The following is a 13,922-nucleotide window of genomic DNA, read 5'->3' on the forward strand; positions in this document are numbered from 1 at the left end:
TAGTGTCACAGGCTTGCGACATTTAATATTCATCATCTAAGAGAAATCCTTATGAGCATAGTTAGTAAAAAAAAAAAAAAATCTGTATTTACTACTGCTGGAAAAGGAAAGAACCTTACCAACTGCAGCACAAGGTTGTTTACTAAATTTCAGTTATTCCAAAAAATAATTAAAAATGGGACAATTGACAAATGAGTTCCCAGAAGCGCCAGACCCCAACAGGCATTACTTTGGAAGTACTTCCCTTCTATTGGTTAACTTAGTGAACAGCAATTTTCTTTTTATTTCACAAAAGTGTTCAGTAAAATAAATAATATTAATTTATGGCTGAAACTTATGAATGCATAATCCCAAAGTGCCATTTAGTCATTCTTTTGGTCCATGTGCTTTTTAAATGCAGTATATTTTTTATTCAAATCAAAAATATGTATCAACTGTTCATGTTGCGAGGCTTTTACATGGAAATCTTTAATGTAACTGTGTAAGTACCTTTATTTATAAAGCTTATTGTATTTGTTAGACTTTAAAAGGTACAATAAGCTTTTGCAGTGCAGCAAACCATGCGAATCCTGCGTAAGAGAGTCCCAGCCGGGAGGGGCCGCACTCTGCGCCACCGGCGCCCGCCTGTGCTGTGTGTAACAGGCGACGCTTTTTCTAGTCTTGGTGTTTTTTCCAAAAACCCCATTATATCTTTTCCCTTATTAGAAAAACACTTCTGTTAAAAGGCTATTGTCTTCAAATATGGGCTCCGTTTTTATGCTGTTTGTATTTATATGCTACATTTACATACTGAGTTAATGTAATTTGGCTTTTTATTTATTTTGACAGTTTTTCCCTTAGCATATTTTATAAAAATTCATCAGAAAATTAAAAAATAATTATGGTATCTAATTTTCAGCTATTAAATTATTTATGTAAGTAACATAACTGTATGTTATATAAATAGTATCACCATTACTCTATAAAAATATACTTCTATACCGGGAGAGCTGTTTTTTCATTAAATCCACAGCTGGTTAGGTCGAGCGGGATCTGGAACGTGGCACAGCACTGACCAGCCCAGGGCCCAGCTGGAGCCCAGAAATAGCTCTGCGCAGCCGGCCCGGGCTCCGTGTGTGTGCGCGCGCGCAGGAAAGGGGCTGAGGCTAATCAGGCCCCTAGGTAACCGTATCTGGAGCTGATAAGTCAGTGATAAGTTTAAAATTTGAGTAGCTCACAAGGATACTGTTTTCTTGGAACACTGTCACTTGTACAGGACTTGAATGCATTGCTAGGCCCTCGTGCTGTGTCTTCCTCGGCGTTGTTCTGCACAGTAGACACCAGCTCGGAGCAGGTGCGCCCTGGCTGGGCCGTGTGGCTGCGGACGTCCTTTCTGTCTAACGTGCACAGTCAGAGCGCCTTCCTCTGTCACCTCTCCATCTCCCCCTCCAAAGAGACTGTCCTGTCATTTTCCTCCCTTCCTTGGCTTACGCCTGCGCAGCTGTTCAAATCTGGCTCGTTGTTATCACATACGTCTCCATCCCTTCCACAAACATTTGCTGGGTAAAGAGTGTGTGCCAGTACAAGGAGATTTAAACCACACCTACCCATGCAGAGAGGGAGAGAGCGGGCGACCCCAGAGCCCGCCTCCCAGGTGCGGGGCCAGCGGAGATACAGACCGGTCCACAGGGTATGCGTTAGCCTGACACATGCCTGCAGGGCGGGGGGACGGGCTGGGAGCCCCTCAGCTCCCCCAGCCGGTGCGAGGACGGGGCAGCACCTGCCTGCCATCCATCACTACATGTGCACGCTTCTGCCAGACGCTGTCGGCACTGATGTAGCACTGATTCTCGATATAAGCGCATAGAGGGTTCTCCGTACTGGCCACGTCCTGTCTACATACACACTCCCTATAGTAGAATATGTTGCATGACCTCAGGGACGCAGGTCCTCCGGGGACCTCATCCACGACCACTGCCAGGGTCCCCGGCCAAGAAGGCTCCACTTCCGGGGTGGCAACGTCATCTTGGTCGTAGTCGGCAGAAGAGAGCCGCGGCCTGGAGGCACCCCATGGCACGTGGCACAGGCCGCTCTGCTCAGCTTGTGCCAGTCGGCACCAGTCCCCGTCGGGAGAGCTGTCCAGGGGGCAGGGGGCTGGGGGACATTGTGCCTCCCAGGAAGAAGAGAAATTGATGGTGGCCAACAACGTTCTCTACACAAGCTTCTACTATAAAAAAAGTAATTGTAGTTAGTCATTATTATTGAGTGAATTCACTTGAAGCATTGTTATGAGTGCTTTTGATTAAACAAAGATGTAGTTCAATGAGCAAAAGAGTTCCTTTTCTTCTGAAATTCAATAGATGTTGTATCTATTACAAGGACAGGAGTAATTTCACCATCAATTGGTATATATAGACTTTCACTTCTCTCTTTTCTAGGACGGACGTATAATGATCTGAACCAATACCCCGTGTTTCCCTGGGTCTTGACAAACTATGAATCAGAAGAACTGGACTTGACTCTTCCGGGAAACTTCAGGGATCTATCAAAGGTAGCTTTTCGATAACAGAAGCCCCTGTTCTTCCTAAAGCTGTGTGCCAAAAACGTTTCTACCCGAGCATGTCTGTTCAACGAATGCTTCTCAGAAAGTAAACCTGGTTGTCGTCTTTTGTAGTCAGCATCTGAATGGCATCAACCTTTAGCAGAGGACTTAAGCTGCAAGGAGATGCATCGGTGCTAGCACAGGCGAAGTGGGGCGGGTATTGGGAAAGAGCAGGTGTGCGGCGAGGTTGCTCAGGTTCCCTAAGTGTTAAAGGTCAAGGGAAGACACCCCAAATTAGGGCAAAATATGCTAGCCAATGATCCCTGTGATGTATTTCTGAGGTGATAAGACATGTGATCTTCACCATCACTCACACCGTAGGGGAGCTTGGCAAGGAAGTCAAGGCTCACCGCTTTATCCAGGTTCTGCTAAGATTTGGCCCCACAATGGGGAAGGAAAAAAATACCTAGTGGGGATAAGAGGGAAAAGCGAATTTGGGGGTAGTCTACCTCCTTTGTCCAGAGGAGACTTAAGGCAGATACAAAACTCTTTGAAGTGCAGCGAGGAACTGGGAGCTAAGCCGGAGATCTCTCCAGGGCCAGTTGCAGAGCCAGCCCTGGGGCTTGCGCGCTCCGGCCAGGTGAAGCCTCTGCGCTCGGACGCCGAGTGTGCCCGCCTCAGCTGCGTGGCGGTCGGGCTTGGCATCCCGCCGCAGGCTGAAAGATGTGTCGAGTGTCTTCGGTTTGGGCGGCAGGAGGGGGATGAGCCCACGGGCCAGGCGGCGTGAGCCCTGTGTGCGGGGAAGTGGGCACCGCGGCCGGTTTGCAATTACTCCCACAGGTTGGTTTTAACTCTGCGCCCCTGCTCTTGCCTTTGACAACTGGGCTCACCCAAGTTGAAGTTCTGTATTCCACGACTCACTGTAACCACTTTCTCTTAGCCTCAGTTTCCCCATTTGTATTATGAGATTAATAATACTATCCTCTCGTATGGTTGTAAAGAACAAATGATGTGTGCATTTAACGAAAGCGACACAGTGCTCGGCACGCGGAGGTTCTTCGTGAATGTTGGCTCTCGCTCCTATCACACATGGAATACTGCTCAGCCTGTTTTGAAAGCCTGCATATTAGTTTTTACATGTTTTTATCTGCCATTCACCCTCTCATTTCTTCATTTTATGTGAAGTTTTTTTTTTTTTTACTCAAATCTTAGCTTCCAGCTCATTGTTAATTTAGCGATGACAGTATGGATGCTAAAGGGACCCAAGACGTCAGTTAGCCGGCCCCTCACTGACACTCACTAGGAGGGGAACAATAATGCTAGCGCTTGAATGCCAGCCTGGCTGCACATACAGTAATTTCTCCAGTACGATCGGACTGAACAAAGCTCCTTCACCAGTTACCCTACGCAGACAACTGGGCAGACATGGGCGCACGGACACGTCGCAGTTCACGGGGCTGCGCCTCCAGGGACAAATCCAGTTTCCCCGTGACCCACTCCCTGCAGCAGGACATCGTAAGCGGCCGTGTTCTGTCGCGGGCACTGCGTGGGGCGGCAGACGGCGTCGGGCCAGGGCTCCGGCGCGGGGCTGCCTGTGGGCGACCCCGAGGGCTGCTCGCTGGCTCCGGGCCTTCGGCGGGGCTGCCTCGTTTCTCTTTGCTTCGGTGTCTTCCCCTGGATAACAGGGACCAAATAATAGGCTGTGGGGGGGGGGGGCGGGGGGGGGGGGTTGATGGTTAATTAGCGTAAAGGACTTAGAATAGTGCCTGGCAGACAGCTAGTGCGATAGCGATAGCGCGTCTGGAGAGAGTGTAGGAATCAGCAGGGTAGCTGCTACTTGAGTTGTTTTAAATACCGACGAGAAGAGCAGGCTGTGACTCCCTTACAGGAATTAGAGCATTTGCATGGTGTGCGCCCTGGACTTCACTTGCCGAGGCTGATGGGCGACTTTGGGTGTAAAACAAAACCCAGAGAACTCATCATCAGTGTGAGGACAAACCTGTCAGACTAGTTCTTTAAACAAAATCTTATCTGAATGCGCCTCATTCAACATTAACTGAATGACCATTATGTGACAGGTCCTATAAAACACATATATAAGAAAGTGTAAACTAAAAATGTTAAGGTAGGTTCCCAAGTAGCAGGAAATATAATAGTGAAACCTCCTAAGCCGACTACGGCGGAAGCTACTTCGGATTATTTTCACAACGTGGAGGGAGGCCCTCCTCTGAAGTCAGCTGGGCGGCCGCAGTGAGAGGGCGCTGATGGAGCGAGGGGCCTTTCTTACCTCCAGTTCTCCCCTCGTCCTCCCTGCAGCTCAGGGAACAGAGACATGTCACACACTGACTCCACGTCAAGCGCCGCGCTCGGGGGAGGGACATGCAGGAGTTAATAAAATAAGCAAAGTCACAGCCTTCTTAGGCGCAGTCAAGTCCAAAGCCGAGAAGAGAACTCGGAGAGCAACCAAGTTCTGCGAGGCCCACGTTCATGACAACTAACACGATGTGGAGCGGACAGTGCCAGGTCGGAGGGTGCGCGCTCACTGCTCTAAGATGCTGGACTCAGGTGTCCTTGAAACCCTGTCCCAACCAAGGAAAATATGGCCTTCATTGCAATGAACATGGATTATAGAAGACATATGATAAAATGCAGATTTTTAGTCTATGTAGGTAACATGAAATAAACCAGGAAGGCCCTGTTTCTATAGTAACTAGAATATATAAGCATTTCTCAGGTGTTCAAAAGTAACGTTCAACCTGTGTTCCCTTAGGCACGACCGTCCCCTCTGTGCCTTGCGTGTGCTCTCCCAGCTCTGCGCTCTGTTCAGTAGGCAGGAGAGGGAACAGACTCAACCTAAATAAATGAGGCAGCGCGCGACAAGTATGGAGTCTTCATGTTGCGAGCATTTGAACCCGTAAGCTCTTACTTCTGTAGATAGTTTCCCTGCCGATTCCACATTGTTGCGAGCTTTAGCGATTTGTTCTTCATATTCTGTCAGACCAACCCGATAGGAAAATGTTAGCAAATGAAAGCCTCTTGATATGTTAATAAATTACTCTCACGTTGTTCCCATGCCTCATTGAATTTCTTAATAGGAACTTCTTACAAATGGGCTGGAAACCCAAGACTCTCCTGTATAAAACTCATTAATAAACAAGAGTTTAATGTACAAAAATATATCATATTATATGCCTAATGAGAAAATGACATTTGAAGTATAATAATATAATTGGGAGGAAAAATTACTCATAACGCAGTATCTTTGCAGTGAAGACGTGACCACTAAGATGCACGTGCAGTTCTTGTTGTTATAATTAAGGCTACAAATGAAAAATTTAATAGTTTGTTACTCATTAAAAGATCATGGGAAGAAATGGAATATTTGAATGATATTATTAACCAGGAACATTCTAAAGATGTCTAACAACAAAAGAAGTTGTTCCTAAACAAAATTGGGATCCAAGTAATAATTCCTAGCAGTCAGTAATTCTAGAATTTATAATTCTTTTACTGCATAGAAAAACTTAAGATGCTATGAGATAAACCATCCAAAAACGAAATTGAAAATCCTTTTCTTTCTTTATACCCAACATAACACTGGCTTCATGAAATTCCATGTGGTATCAGTTAGAACTTTTGAATGAAAGCCTCAGACACATGAGCTCTCATTAGCTTGAATAATGCATCAGTGTTACTGGTTCTGAGAACTGAAAAATTCAGAGGGAGACTTGGTTTCCAACGAGGTTTTCTTCAGTGATGCAGACCACGCTGCCCAGGACCCGGTGCCTCCCATCGTGCGGCTCCTCCTCCCCCGCTGCGGGCTTCGTGCTCACCCCCGCCGGGCAGCCTCTGGGGCCCCTGAGCGCTCCCTTCACTACCAAAACGGCTGCTGCCGCTCCAGCCCTCGCATCATGCTCTCCAAAAGGGGAGAGAGCGTTTTCCCAAATAGCTCTCATGGGAAAGAGAAGTTTTTCCCTCCCAGAAGTCCTAGAACATGCCACCTCATGCGTCATTGCTGCTGCTAAAGAAGGATGGAATGTGCTGACTGGGAAGGACAGAGCTCGTCGCCTCCCACCGTTGGAGCTGGAGGCAGAGTCGGGGCCACAGACGCCCCTGTGTAAGGACGCTGGGGTGGGAGCTGGCCGGAGAAGACCTGGATTCCTGCTCCCTGAAGCAAGTGGGCCTGGTGATCCGCCAACAGCTCTCCTCCATGAAGTGTCCAGTACAGCGTGCCTGAGAGTTCATTCCTCAGATTTCTATAACCTAGAGAAGAGCAAGTAAACTGCAGGTGTGCGCACGCCGAGCTACTACGTGAAAGGAGCCACGCCAGGCAGTGCCAGGAGGCCTTTGAAGTAAAACCCTGGCTCTCAAGGGATGTCCCCGGCTCTGAGGGAAAAAGCAACAGGCAGGAGGTGGCTTACCACACGTGCACAGGGTCAGTGCGTGAGTAGGACATGGAGCCGGAAATAGCTCCGTCACGAAGCTGACAAGGCTCGCACCTCAAAGCCTCTCAGCTTCTGGGGCTGCTGCTTCAATGTGGCTCCTCGTTTTATGTTTACAGCTTTATGTTCATTTAAGGAACATATGAACCTCCCCTACACATTGCTTGAGTCTCAGCCAACCTGGGTCGCTGTCCGCCCAGTGGAAGGAACTGTCTCTTGACTAAGCCTGGATGGCTTCCTGGAAGAGGCGAGTGAGAGGGGTGCACACGGGTTTTAAACGGCCAGGCACCCCTGGTTATATTTCTTTCCACACCTGGCCTGGGCCCGTAATTCAGCTTTCAGATGCCTGTCTCGGGTACTTCGCAGAAAGCATTCCCATAGTATTGACAAAGCAGTGGTCATCTGTTTCATTTGTAAGCAGCATCTAATACTTAACAAATGCATGCTGGGAAAATAACTTAATATCCTTTTTTGCTCTGAGAAACAGTAAATACAAATAATGTCTGTGCACCAGACTCGCTTGGGCTGGGGCTCCAATGGCAAGGGCGGGACAAGGACACGCCTGAGGACGGCTTCCCAGATCCTGCCTGAGGCCCCACGGCTGTCTGTTCCACGATGCTATGTGCCCTGAGCACAGGAAGCAGAATCCTCCCTCGTCTCCTTACTGGGGGCTGGGAAAGGTTAACTCCAGCACCATCGAACCTTTTCCGTGTTCTCCGTATCAGTTAGAACTGACTCTCTGGCTCCATATCCTGTTCATACACTGTCAGTTCTGAGAGAACTGAGAGAGGAAAAAGGAGACGTAGTAAACAACGTGGAAAGAGCGCAGGTTTCGTTCGGATGTAGCTCTGACACGCTTCCTGGGCCCTTTGAACTCCTGCTCTCTTCTTTAAAAGGAACACAAATTGCTTACGTAGCAGGGCTGTTGACAGAATGGAATGCACTGAACCCAGCATCACGCCGAGCACACAAGGGGCCTTCGGTGACTGGCAGCTACAAAGCCACGTTCCATGTTTGTCAGCTGACGGTCTTTGGTATCATTTAAAAAATCCAGTAGGAGATTGTTTGATTTAATTTTTTTCTAATGAAATAAAAAGCAATACATTTTAATAAATATAAAATCATTTTTAGGTAATAAATATTTTTATCTCTTTAAATTGTCAAATTATCAAAATCTTAAATATCACAATGCTGAAGTTAAATATTCACTACAACTTTAGACGCACATTTATGTAGACCGACATATTTTATTGTCACTTATAACACTCTTTTCTTTGCCCACCGCATGGAGCCATTTAAGAGCATGCAGACTCCTCATCTATAAAATTTATTCAACCCCCCCATTTGATCAGACTTCACAGGCTCAAGTTTTATTACACGAACAGGTTAGAGGTTACGATTTTTTTGTTTGGCACGATAGACAGCAAATGACGCAATCTGTCGTTGATTTATCTTTTCAGTATCTGCACAGATTCTTCTTGTGGAGATGTGACCTTGTGCTAAAATTTCTCTTAAAACATGAGGAAAGGTAGCGTTTCAGTGAGTGGCATGGAGTCCCATGAACTTCACTCTTGAGTCGCAGTGCGGACGTGGCCTTCTGGGAGGCCTGCCTCGGCTCCTCGCCGCGTGAGCGGCGCTCCCCAGTTTCCGGGTCCGCGCCTCCTGATAAACGGAGCAGTCTCGTCGCAAGGCCGGGGCCTGCTGATACTGACGTAAACATAAGACACCACACACGCGCGCACGTGCATCGAGTGGGAAGATGTATTTTGTTAACACAGGAGTTGTTGACTGACGGATGATGATAGGCATAACCATTTCCCCAAATTATTATGCTACTTAGGAAGAGGAAGTGATAATGCCCGCAGGCTTCGAAATGGGATCCCGGAAAAGGATGCGCCGGGGTGTGACTGTGCTCCAGCCGCCCCCGCGGGTGCCGTCTGGGGTCCGCACCCCCAGGGGTGTGGGGCGGGGGATGACACTGTGAGGTGGGGGCACTCGACCTGGCAGCGGGTGCTGGTGGGCGCAGCTGTTTTACTTTCCTCTCCAGCGTAAGGGAACTCTACCTAAAAGGAGCTTAGTTTTATTCACTTTATAATCTACATAATGCTTACATTTTAACAGTAAAACATGAAGAATGGGCAAAACTGCTAAGTATATTATTAGCCGACTGTGCTGATATAAAATGCATTAGAAGATCAGAATGTGAACATGCAAGTTTAATTATATACCATCTGCCAAAAACACCTAGTGCCACATTTGAAAATTATTCTAAATATATGTTGGCTATTGTCTTAACATTTAATTCGAATATCATTTTTGTTAAGCTTGCTTATGCTGTGGCGTTGAAGGAAAAGTGTTATTTTAAGGCAAAGTGATGATCGGCAGTATTTGGATACCGTTTTAAACTCATGAAATGATCCGAGCTAAAGGCCTAATTTGTAAGGGGGGAATGCAAAAGGGCACTGATTTCAAAATTGCATCTATTTAAATTCATAATTTTATTCATTTGCTCCTTCTTTCCTTACGCAAGCATTAACTGCCCACCTGCTGTGCCAGGCACTGGAGATAAAGACAATAGGAACTGGCTCAGACCCTGGGGAGTCTAAGGTCACTTACAGGGACCCGGTGGCATTCCTGTGTTCTTTACCTTCCACTTGAAAGGAAGGGGGAGGGACCAAGGGAAGCGCGGACAGCGGGAGAAAGCTGATGCAGGAACGCCGCCGAGGTGGCCAGAATCAGTGCAGGGAGAGGAGTGTTTGTTTTTATCTCCACTGTCCGCTTTGAGGGTTTGAGCGGAAGTCCCAAACCGGCCCTGTGCTGCGTCTGCTTACGCCGCAGGTCCCTTAGCTCTGTTCTGGGCCCTTCCCAGTCAGCCAGTTGTCCTACCTTTTCAGAAAAAGAGAGGGAAGGAAATTGTAGAGCCTGTTAGGCTTTGACAAATGTAAGCTGTTACGGAAGGGACTGGAAACCACCGGAGCCTTTTCTAGCGCGTGCCCTCAGGAGACCAGCCCCCATGGAAGGGGAGCGCCTGCTCCGTGCACTTGGACGCGACCAGGCCCGGGCCACGTCTGAAGTGGCGTGTTGTGCCCGCCAAACCGGGCAGAGAGCCCGCTTTAACCTCGCAGGCCAGCTGGAGCGGCACAGGACGTGGGGGTGATCTTCAGACTGATCTGCAGGCTCTTCACCACCCTACTGCTTAACACTTCGGAAGCTTTTAGAACTGACACGTGACGACGTAAGACACTTATTGTATACCTCCATGGTTTTTATGCAAACGTGGTGACTTTTTGCTGAGATATCTAAAACTAATTTTCTTAGGAACTATTCCGGGGTAATGATGACAACAGCCGAAACTTGACACGCGTTTATGACATGACAGGCATCATGCTAAGACTCCTAAAGAGGTTTTCTGACTCATCCTCACAGCTCTGCGGTCGCGGTAACTGCGCTGGTTGTCTGTGTCGCATTTCCTTTCCTTTGTTACCTGTCCTTTCCCTTCAGTAGGTACCCAGAGTGCACTCTCCCCTCGGTACAGCCTACCACGGATTTATGTCCCCGAGGCGGCCCGCCTCCGCTGGGTGTGCGGCCCTGCGAGCTGCCGGTCCGGCGCCAGCGGGGCAGCCGAGGACGAGCGCGGGGCAGCCGAGGACGAGCGCGGGGCACGTCCTGCGTCTCGGGCTGTGCAGGGCCGCCGGTCCTGTGGGCGCGGAGAAACCCGGCTAGTCCCAGTGCGACCTCGGCTCAAAGCCTCTCTTTCTTCACGCTCTACGTGTGTGTATTTACCCTATGGAAGGCTGTAAAAGGAAATGCACACAATTCCAGCGAGCAAAACAGAAGCCTTAACGCGTCATCCCGGCAAGGCTCCATGGGCTCGGGTCCGAGGCTCAGGCGGCAGGCGGGGGTCGAGCGCTGGCGAGCTGGGCTCCGGGCGCAGAGGGGGGGGCCGGGGGGCGGGGGGGGGGCGGGGAGCGAGCCGGGCGCGTGCGCACAGCCGCCAATGGGGGGCTGGGTCTGTGGAAGAGAAGCTGATCTTCACACACTTTAGAAACTCAAATTTTCAAATTGTAAGATTTCTTCTCTATGAGGACAACCCAAGATGTAGGTACTATGTAAAGGGCTCAGAATGAATTTGAAAGATTTGCTTGTTTTACACTCCATTTTTATTTTATTTCGACATATTATTAAAACTTATAAAGAGAAGTACCAACAATAACCGACTTACCCAATATTTAGAAGACGTACTTGTTAACATTTTAGCACGTTTTATTTTGCTGAACTATTTTCAGGTCGATTAATGGTATTGTACTTATAAATACCTTAGTATGAAAAATACACTTTCCTACATAACCAAAATACCATCATTACACCTAACAAAACTTACAGTTATCCCTTAATTCTACCTAACACTGTGCCCCATATGCAACTTTTCTTAATTATCCCCCAGCTAGTTATAAAAATTGGCTTGTTCAGCCAGGATTCGGTCGAGGGCCGCGCGTGGCGGTGGGCCCTTGTGTCGCCCCCGTGTGTCTTAGGCTAGAGCACCCCGACCGCCAGCACCCCATCTTCCTTCGTGGTGTTGCTCTACTGGAGAGGCCGCCAGGTAGCCTGGACAATACCCGGTTATCCTGTGGAATATACCGGTTGTCTTTTCTTCCCCGTGTTGACACTTGACTTGTTTTAACTAGTAAAGTTTTGATAGGCAAAGACTCAAATGTCAGTGAAGATTGGTACCAGGAATTTCCATTCAGAAATATATGGTCTGTATTGTTTGCTAGCGGAAATTTAAAGTTACTGTAATTGATTAAAATTTATAGAAACAAAAAATGTCCACATTTGAAACATATTCCTGGTGATGTAACTGAAAAAGCCATCTAAAATTTTATACACGGGATAAATGAAGTTCTTGCTCAAACGGTAAAAATGGGTTAGGGAAGTCGAAAAACTCCCATTACTCTCACGCCCCAAAGTCAACTAAAAACTGGATTTAATTGAAAATACAAAGTTTCCGTTGGCGTGTACAACTGAGAAGTCCGGGCGGGGGGCGGGGCGGTTCAGGAGACCTGGATCCCAGGACGCACCAGGGTCCCAGAATGATCCCCCACTGGCTTGGCGCGCACACGGGCCGCCCTCCCTACCCGACATCGGGGTGCCCTGGCGGCCCGTGGACACGGCGCACTGCTCTCCCCAGGCACTCCCGCCCAGCCTCACTGGGGTAACGCGACCCCCGTGCCGCCTCCGCGCCGGTCTCGGGGGCCAGGTGGATGGAACAAGCCGACGGGCGGGTCTGGGGCACGCGCCCAGCACAGGGGTCGGTGCTGGAGTCCGCCCCCCTGCATGAGCCAGGGGGCCCAGCGTGGGGCAGGGGAGGCTCCTGAAGGGAGGCGGGTGGGGTGTGCTGGTCGGGAAGGGAATAGACACTGGCGACACTGCCCCGCGCTGGCGCTGCTTTTCCTGCACGTACCAGAAATGTGTGTGTCCACGGCCTTCTTATTTGCTTGTCTGTTTAATTAGATTGTTCGTTCATTTCTCAGTGATCTGTAAAAGTTTATTTTCTCAAAAAAACCCAAAAAACAAAAAACCCAGCCCTTTAGCAAATGTGCTATAAATATTTTTCACTTTGTCATTTGTCTTTTGATTTTGCCTAAAAATTTTGTCTAAAATTTTCATAGGGAAATGTAAACTATCAAACATATAATCAGACCAACAAGCCTTTGTTCATTCGGCATTTATTAGGCACCTGAAAGGAGCCAGGCAGGTGCTGGGATGACAGAGGCGAACAAAACATGGACGTGCCCTTGAAGGGCCAGCGTGCTGCGGTAAACAAGTTATAAACCCGCCTAACTCTTACCAGATGGCACCGTGTGCGCCTTTGCACAGGAAGGTGAGCTACTTCCGGAAGCCTGGGTTGCAGTTCCCTGGTCGGAAGGACGGAGACGCAGGGAGCTCACGTGAGCCCAGCTGCATCGGTCGGCAGGACTCCTCCAGCGTCTTCGCCGAGAAGTTTGTGAACGATGTTATATGGCACACGGCTGCAAAAACAAAAAAGGCAGCACTACCGCAGGCCTGTCCCGGGGATTCCCAGGGCCTCGGTTGTTATCGTGAACGATAACAGGATAAGCGAAACACGTTAGAGGCTCGGATGTGCCCAGAGTGTTAACATAACTGAACGTAATCCTTGGAAGCCAAACAGAGGCATCCATCAAACGCAGCTCCACGCTGGGTCGAGCCCAGAGCTGCAGCAGGTTCTGGAACATGGAGACCCTCTCACCAGCCACATGGCCTTGATTTGACATTTCTTCTCTTCATCGTCCCCATCTGCAAGGTAGGGGAGGCGGACCACAGGCCGGTAAGCTTCGCTCCATCACCGAGGGTCCATGCTGGATCAGGAATCGAGTGCACAGGTACTTATGCACAAGAGAAAGGGCGTCAGATGGGACTTCCTGTTCAGCAGGGAAGAGGCAACGCAGCGTCGTGGGAAGAGGGGAGATGCAGGTGCCCCTTTCCTCATCAGGAACTTGGGTTCCTCCTGAATGTCTTGCCCACCTCAGAGACGCGTGAAAACCCACGTAGAAAACGGGTGTGAAAACAGTCTCCAATACAAATATACAGCGCCCTCGTACACGCCCCAGCACTGGTGAGCTCCCAGCGCCGATGCACGCAAGTGGGGCCCACGCTCCACGGGCCTTGTGGGCGCTTGTTTACTTTCTGATATACAAGAATGTGGTGTGATTAATATTACTTTAATTGGATCTCTGCTATCTCCTTGCAAACCTTTTTTTATTCTTAAAAATTGGAACCGATTTTAATGGCATTGACCATGCCTCAACACGATTCATTAAATAAATTTAATAGCCTTTCATGTAGGTACAGGAATTTACATATATAATATTCTACTAATTTTGTATTGAAAATAGTGCTTTGGCAAGCTCGGTAGACTTTATAGCAGTTTTAGAAACTGA

The 13,922-nt window shown here is 48.6% G+C and overlaps 1 protein-coding gene across 4 annotated transcripts in view; it reads left to right on the forward strand.

Moving 5' to 3' along the window:
* Window positions 1–13,922, forward strand: part of NBEA (neurobeachin) — a 482,091-nt gene that overhangs the window by 404,831 nt on the left and 63,338 nt on the right. For all 4 annotated transcript variants that reach the window (XM_054586547.1, XM_054586549.1, XM_054586548.1 and 1 more), the window contains one exon: window positions 2,418–2,530. In XM_054586547.1, the coding sequence (XP_054442522.1) occupies window positions 2,418–2,530 (113 nt within the window). The remainder of the gene's footprint in view (window positions 1–2,417; window positions 2,531–13,922) is intronic.

Source organism: Pteronotus mesoamericanus, unplaced genomic scaffold, assembly GCF_021234165.1.
Source record: "Pteronotus mesoamericanus isolate MK-2021 breed Mesoamerican mustached bat unplaced genomic scaffold, CSHL_Meso_final contig_94, whole genome shotgun sequence".
Classification (NCBI taxonomy): Eukaryota; Metazoa; Chordata; class Mammalia; order Chiroptera; family Mormoopidae; genus Pteronotus; species Pteronotus mesoamericanus.